This window comes from Prunus avium, chromosome 7 (assembly GCF_965620075.1).
Source record: "Prunus avium chromosome 7, drPruAviu1.hap1.1, whole genome shotgun sequence".
NCBI classification, from domain to species: domain Eukaryota; kingdom Viridiplantae; phylum Streptophyta; class Magnoliopsida; order Rosales; family Rosaceae; genus Prunus; species Prunus avium.
In genome coordinates, this window is record NC_142290.1 from 33,337,510 (window position 1) to 33,345,557 (window position 8,048).

Sequence of the window (8,048 nt, forward strand, 5' to 3'; positions counted from 1 at the left end):
CTCATCTCTTATTTTCGAGCAATTTAATGGGCCTTGAGATAGGCCTCATCATGATTTGTGTAATTAATTTCCTAGTCTGCCCACCAATTTCCTTCATTATAATTTTTTTTTTTGTTATTTCTCGTTGATTGGGATGATATAGGAAACATAAAGAAATAATAACCAAAAGAAATTATAATTTTGTTTGTTATTCAATCGAGATTTCTTACCAAAAAGAAATAATAACCAAATAGAGTTTTTTTTCCCTCTTCTTGAGCTATTACACAAAATGATAAGATTAATATATATAATTTTTGTAGACATAAATTATGTTAGTTGGCCAAGACACTGTACTCACTTTCTTGCACCCTAATTCAATTATCCTTTCCGTGAGTAGTTTAGTCCACTTTGTCAAAAAGTAGATACAATTTTTTTTTTCTTATGAGATTATACAAGTATAACTTGAAAATGTCAGTTTATATATATATATATATATATATGAGTAATGCTACTCTTACCACATTTATATACTACATTCTCATACCACATTATGTGACATATGAAGTGGGCATCCACATCAATTAAAAAGTGTCAATAAATCATAAAAGAAAATAAAAAGTTAAATTAATATTAATTGGTATGGGTGTCCATCTCATCTGCTGCATCAGGAAGTATGAGAATGTGATATACAGTCCCCTTCTATTGAAGAATCCCTCAAATAATTTTTATTTGAGGGACACCCTTTAAGGTACCTTATGAATGTTTTTCCAATGATCCAAACCATCTATTTTTTTAAGTCTACATTCATAGATCATCCTTTCAAAAAATTAGACAAATCGGAAACCGTTTCAACATCCAATTGTATCCTACAAAATCAATGAACACGGTGCTTCAAGAAAGTATTAAAATTTCAATAACACAATTGAGTGGTCAAACGATATCGAATTCAAGTGATTTTTTGTAGAAATGATCTTTGAATGATTATCTAAAACATAGAGGTTTGGATTAGTGAAATACAATGCAAAATAAGCCCTACAAAGATGTCCCTCAAATAAGCTAATTTGAGGGATCCTTTATGAAAGCTCTCTGTATATATATATATATATATATATATATATATATGTCAGTGTTGCTTATATATTTGTATCCAAAGGATTTCTCAACGGACCATCCCAGCCCAAGAATAGGGAAGGCCCAGACTTTGATGTTGTGGTGGGTTGGGCCTGGAGGGTGGAGGTAGCCTGGGAGTAATCTGTAAGAATAAAAAAAATGGAGGAAAATATAGTGTAAAGAAAGTAAAAGAGAAAGAAATGAGAAAGATTTGGTGGCCAGATGTGCACACAGCTAAGCGCTTATTCTTTATTTGATTGGAGGAATAAGCACAGCTCATATTTGTGTGAACAGCCAGATGCGTACACAAAACCATAAAATTTAATTATTTCTTGTGATCCACTCAAGATTTCATACTGAATCGTCCTCAGTTCTCTCCATGAGAAATTATAAAATATTACAGTAATACGGTTACGTGTTACATTTCGTACACATGTTATAATATGGGTGGACGGCATGATTTATTTTTCCCCCTTTTAGAGAACAGTATCTATAAATATGCACTTATATTATAACACGTATACAAAATGTATTACATGACCATACTACCATAGTATTCTATAATTTATCCAATTCAATAAAAGAAAATAGTATAATAAAATAAGAAGATTTTCATAGTCCGTACATCGCAACTTGCTAGATTGAATTTTGAACCCTGTCGGGATTAATTAAGTCACTGTTAGACAATCTCACTGATACATGCATGATTAATAATACCTGCAAGTGGCTTAAGAAAAAAAACAAAACAAAACCGAAAGAAAGAAGGAAAAAACACCCAGCAACATGTATATTTTACACTTTCCTACTTTGTTACTGAAGCTCCTTACAACTTTGAGTGGTATAGCACTTACTGTTGCACATTAATTCGGATTATATTTCATTTTATTTCTAAGAAACTATGAAAAAGCGACATGAACCGATCATCATGCACATGTCATGTCATGTCTATTAACATGGACTGATTGTCATTTATTCAATTTTGCGTGTCAATTTTTGTGTGCCAATGCAACTAGATGTTGATGTGTGCACTTACTGATATAATCTTGAGGCAACTTGCAAGTGCTGCTGGGTGCACTAGTTATTTCAGTGTTCTTGCAAACAACTTGCAAGTGAAGTTGCTTTGTCAAGGTGTTATATGAGAAGGGATGAACATTCAATGAAAAAAAGAAAGAAAAACTACATCATCAAACAACAAACAAACTCTAAGATAATAATAATAATAATGCTTTTTATTATAAGAATGAATACAAAAAAGAAAGCTTTTACAATTCAATTCATTTCTGAATAAAGAGATAATTAAGAAGTGTGTGAACTTTATTCTGGTGGAAAACAACCCATATTTATAGACATATATGGGATTTTTTGAAATGAAATGATTAATGGAATTAATTAAGGGCATTTTCGGGTTTGATTGCGGGTGGTGAGGCTAGCATAGCAAGGACAAGCCTCATAGTTGCCAGCAGTGCCTGGAGGAACGCAGCTACACTTGTCACAGCAACTCCCACAAGCCCTTTTGCACAGACGAGGCCTTGATGATAATTTGCACCTTCCTTCACATGCCACTCCGCAATCTGCACGATTGTTTTCATCATTTGCATAATTACATATATTAATTTCGTATAAATTAATAAACATATTTTCTCTTATGCGGACGTTATTACCGTGCGGACGCCATGTATTTTTTACTACCCTCCATGCTTTCCTCAATGTTAATGGCGTCCGCAGACATCTGCGTAAAGTGCAGAATTGATATACAGATTTTTTGTTATGTATATCAAATCGTAATATACATACCTAGGGTGGGCGGGGGTAGGGGGCTCGGTGCTCCATTGTTGTTCATCTGAAAATAGTGTAAAGCACAAAATTAAGAACTTCTTTTAATTTGCTTAAGTAATTGATAAAAGAAGAGAAAAAGAAAAGGAGACATGGATATTACCGTGTGGGACTGATGAGCTGCTTCAGTGAGGTACTGGAGAACCAGAAAAGAGAAAACAAGGGAAGCCATCATCAGGGTTAATCTTGATGACAAGGCCATATTAATTATATTATATAGAAAACAGCTATAGCTATAGCAGCTAGTAGAGAGATAAGATAATTGGGATTTTGTGAAATGAGAGAGAGATTGGAGTGAGTATTTATAGAGAGATGGATCAGAAAAAGAGGGGGCGGGGTGGTGCATGGATTGGCAGTAGGGCGCATGCCCGCCTCCCCAATAATATATTGCCACTAGACCATTATATTATTTTATTTTATTTTTGTTAATTTTCAGTCCAAAGGGGTCTCAGCCAAAGTCAAAGTGCCAGACTGCCCCCAACTCATCATATTCAAGTTTAGAATGTTATAATACAAGGGTAGATTAGGAAGGAGATTAGGAAGGAGAGAGAGAGAGAGACGGATGTGTCTGAATTATGATTGGCAATATTAGAGAGGAGTGGTTAATATTATTGGGACACCGACAACTCATAACTTGTCAAGTTGAATAGAAAGAAAAAGACTGAGAAGAAATGTTGTATTCTAAATGCATCGACAGACGAGTGGATAGTGATTACTAGGTGGCTGGCTGGCCCCTTACTGCTAGCTGTTCTACATTCAACTTTGTTTCCCAATCCACGGTGCCAAAAGCAAAAGCAAATAAAGTCATTGCTGCTTATATAATTTAAAACCGGTGAACTCGTAAGTTTGTAACTCAAGTGATTAGTAACATTTACGCTTTTACTTGATGAAGTCATTGCTGCTTATATAATTTAATCTGGTAAACTCGTAAGTTTGTGACTCAAGTGATTATGGCAGCATATTATATAGAAATTTGATGTCTGCACTGTTTGACTTTGCTGTGTGTAACAAATATGGGAAGCCCACTATACTGATCTTTTCTGCTTTTACGTTCTGTTATTGCTCATTCATAGTGGGCCTCTTTTACAAGCCCTGTTCTGTGGTGGCTAAATGGAGAAAAGACACACAGGAAAGGATGTGGCCAATTTTTGTGTGTTTGCTTTTATTTTATATACAAGAATATTAATCTAATCTAAATTATGGGGAGGGGAATTCGAACTCGGATGATTCATGTATTATATTATTATCAAACTCGGATGTTTTTTTTTTATATACAAGAATATTAATCTAATCTAAATTATGGCCAAATCATTCATGTATTATATTATTATCACACTCTAATTTTATTCTTTGATTTTTTAGATATCTCATCAAAAGAGCTTTCCTTGTTTTTTTTTTCTTTTTCTTTCTCTAATGACAAAGTGAAATGTGGGTCTATATTTTGTGGTGCCGTGTTATCAGCAAACTTGTTAGGGGTTGGTCTGGGGTGGGGCTAGCTAGAATTCTAGGTGGCAAAGTAACTAAAATGAACCGTGGTTTTCTATCCTGAATGATGATAGATTTAGGCCGAATTTTATCATGAAATATTATTTGTGATTTATGAGTTCATCCCACCAGATAGCCAAAAACAAAAATTAGGAATTGAGCTGCTTGGTTGATTATTTGCTTTAAACCCATTTTTTCAACATAAAAGCTTATTTGGTACGTCGGACTGTATTGACTAATTTATGTCGGACAATATTAATTTGTTCCGCAGAGTACTAACTATTTATCCACAATATTATAAGGTGTTTGGTGTTATTCCTAATAAATAGTCAATACCAAATGAGCCCTAAGTTTTCTATCCATCAAGAAAAATATTTCCCTTCTTACCAGGTAAGTAAAAGTTTCTACATTCCTACCAATAGCAATGTGACTTATGTGCATAAGTTTTTCTTTTTGTGTTTTTGATGAATTATTTTTGCATATGTGTTAACAAATTTCTTGAAGGCCCTCAAAAAAAAAAAATATATTATATATATATATATATATATATATATATATATATATATATTAATTTTATAAGAATTGTATATATTGTATAGCGTGCTAAATTTTTGCAAAAGAGTTTGTCTGGTGGAGTTGGCTCCAACACCAATAGGAGATTTGGTTTTTCAAGAAGAAGAGGTCACTGGTGATCAGGGGATTTTTGTGAAGCTGACGGAAAATAAAAACAAGAAGATTTCTTCAAACGGTAAAAAAGTGGAGTTGCCGCTTAAAGGAAGCTCTCAGCCAGTGTCCAATGGTGTGGTCAAGAAGAAAGTTGGAAGACCAAGGAAAATTCTAACTGATATCTCTAATAGTGTTTTTGGTGGAAAAATTTGTCAGGGGACCAAAGACAAGCCTAGTACCTCCACTATTGTGGGCACTGCTAAGCTTGGCCCCCACGATCCTGTTTCTATGACGCACTCTCATCTGGAGGTGCATAAGGATATTGTGAAGGCTGTTTTTGATGACACTGACAGAGTCTCTCTTGAAAGTGCTTTTATCCGATTGAAGGATCGTGGTGGAGTTGTGCTGGGACACCAACCTCCAATTACCTTGCAGTCGCTGGAGGGCAGTGGGGTGCAGACTGATGACGGGGAGGATCCCCTAGCTTCTATGGTCCCTCAAAGCCCACTGGAATCCATGGATGAAGGTGATGCATGTGTGACTATGGCCCAGAAGGCGCTGAACTATGACGAAGCATCACCCTCCATTTCTGTGGAGGAAATGCAAGTGTCTTAGAAGCTTTTTGCTTCAGGTAACCTTTCTCATCCTTTCTTAGTCTTTTATGATGATAAAACTAATGGTTTGGAATGTTAGAGGGGCTGGTGGTAAGGGCTTTTCCGGTACCATCACTCACCTAAAAAGAATGCATAATTTTGATGTCTTGGCGATTATGGAACCAAGGATTAGTGGCAGGAGAGCTGCTAATGTCATTAAAAGGCTGCCCTTCAATCAACATCTGGTTGTGGAGGCTAATGGTTTTTCTGGTGGCATTTGGCTATTGTGGAATGACGACAAGCTACATGTGCAACTCATGGTGTCAATGAGCCAAGCCTGTACTGTTTTAGTCTCTGGGTATGGTGTTCAGAATTGGCTTTTGACTGTTGTTTATGGGAGTCCTTGTTCTAGGATAAGAGAGGCTCTCTGGAATCACCTGGCTGACATTGGGGATAACAACTCTCTACCTTGGCTCATTAGTGGGGATTTCAATGAAACTACTTCGTTGGAAGAATGTAAAGGTGGGAGATCCCAGTTTAAACCTGGGGGGCTCGCTAATTGGATTCATAATTTTGATCTTGTGGATTTAGGGTTCCTTGGCAGCCCCTTTACTTGGACTAATAAAAGGGAGAGTGGTAAAACCATATGGAAGAGACTTGATAGGAGTCTATGCACTCTGAACTGGAGAGTATTGTTTCCTGAGGCTTTTATCAAGCACCTTCCTCGTATTAATTCTGATCATAATCCTATGTTGTTATGCTTGGACAGCCATCATATTCCCCATCCTGAGCTCAAGCCTTTCAGATTTGAGGCCATGTGGTTGCAACATAATGAGTACAATAAGTTCCTTTCTTCGGCTTGGCCTGCTAGAAATTCTTGTATTCTCCATAAAATCCAGGAGTTTACTTCGTCCATTGTGACGTGGAATAAAGAGACCTTTGGCAGTCTTTTCCAGAGGAAGAGAAGAATTATTGCTAGACTTGATGGCATCCAAAGAGCCTTGATCTCTAAATCTAGTTCCTTTTTAGCTCAGCTGGAGAAGGATCTTTCTTCTGAATATAATGCTATTCTTCTTCAAGAGGAGACTTTTTGGCACCAAAAATCCAGGAATCTTTGGCTTCGGGAGGGCGACAGAAATACTACATTTTTTCATCTTTCTACTATTATTCGCAGAAGGAGGAACAAAATTGAAGGCCTTGAAAATGAAAATGGGGATTGGTCTTATGATAAGTTTGGTATTCATGAAATTGTGGTCAATTATTTTGTGGAGCTGTTTACTGCTAAGAAATTACAGCACTTTGACACCTATCACATAACCTTTCCTATCATTGATCCTAGTAGAATGGTGGCACTGAATAGAGAGGTGATGGATGTGGAAATTAAGGAAAGTCTCTTTGCCATTGGGAAACTAAAGGCTCCAGGGCCTGATGGCCTTCCTGCTGGGTTTTTTCAACATTCTTGGGACTTATGTGGCAATGATATCATTCACTTTGTGAGGAATTGTTTTGAGACCGGTAGAATTCCCGACGGCCTGAATCACACCTTTATCTCTCTCATTCCGAAAGTGGAGAAACCTTTGAGTATGAAACAGTTACGGCCTATTAGCCTTTGCAACACCTTGTATAAAGTTGTCTCTAAGATTCTTGTGGCGAGGCTTCGTCCGTTGATGCCCAATTTGGTTGGACCTACCCAAGTTAGCTTTGTTCCTGGAAGGCAAATAACGGACAATATTATTATCGCTCAGGAAACTTTTCACAAATTCAGGAAGACCAAAGGTAAAAAGGGCTTCATGGCTTGGAAAATTGACTTGGCTAAAGCCTATGATAGGCTTCAATGGAACTTTATCAAGCGGGTGCTTATGGAGATTGGTATTCATGGTAAATTCCTGGACTTAATTATGTCTTGCGTCTGTTCAGTGACCTTCCAGGCTATCATTAATGGGGAAAAGACAGTTGGTTTTACCCCCCAAAGTGGCATTAGACAAGGTGACCCGTTGTCCCCTTATTTGTTTGTCCTCTGTATGGAGAAGCTTTCTCATATGATTACCCAAAGTATTGAGGGCCGTACGTGGAAGCCGGTGCCTGTTTCCAAGCAGGGCCCTTTTATCTCCCACCTTTTCTTTGCTGATGACTTGATCCTGTTTGCTGAGGCTTCTCCTAGGCAGGCAAGACTCATGAGAGAGTGCTTGGATGTTTTCTGCAGTATGTCTGGTCATATGGTGAGTTATGAGAAGTCTCAAGTTCTATGCTCTCCTAATGTGAAAAGAAGTGATGCTTTGCTTTTGGCTCAGACTTGTGGTTCCCCGTTGACTCAGGACCTTGGGAAATACCTTGGTGTTCCCTTAATTCATAACCGCATCAATAAAGCCACCTATTGGGAGG

At 37.0% G+C, this 8,048-nt stretch overlaps 1 protein-coding gene across 1 annotated transcript; it reads right to left on the reverse strand.

Annotated features, from left to right (window-relative positions):
* Positions 1-2,292: 2,292 nt before the first annotated feature.
* On the reverse strand, positions 2,293-3,269 carry LOC110758291 (gibberellin-regulated protein 1-like). Its single transcript, XM_021960120.2, has 3 exons — positions 3,026-3,269; positions 2,884-2,929; positions 2,293-2,660 (listed from the first exon to the last, which is right to left on the reverse strand). Exons 1-3 carry the CDS (start codon positions 3,266-3,268, stop codon positions 2,479-2,481), a joined length of 471 nt encoding a protein of 156 aa, XP_021815812.1. The 5' UTR covers position 3,269; the 3' UTR covers positions 2,293-2,478.
* Positions 3,270-8,048: the final 4,779 nt, after the last annotated feature.

Bases quoted from the DNA above. Each gene is read 5' to 3' on its own strand.
- LOC110758291 (XM_021960120.2), bottom strand. From the start codon at position 3,268: ATGCACCACCCCGCCCCCTCTTTTTCTGATCCATCTCTCTATAAATAC. The intron at 2,930-3,025 runs GTAATATCCATG...CACTATTTTCAG, and splicing joins CAGCTCATCAGTCCCACACG to ATGAACAACAATGGAGCACC. The intron at 2,661-2,883 runs GTATGTATATTA...ACAATCGTGCAG, and splicing joins CCTACCCCCGCCCACCCTAG to ATTGCGGAGTGGCATGTGAA.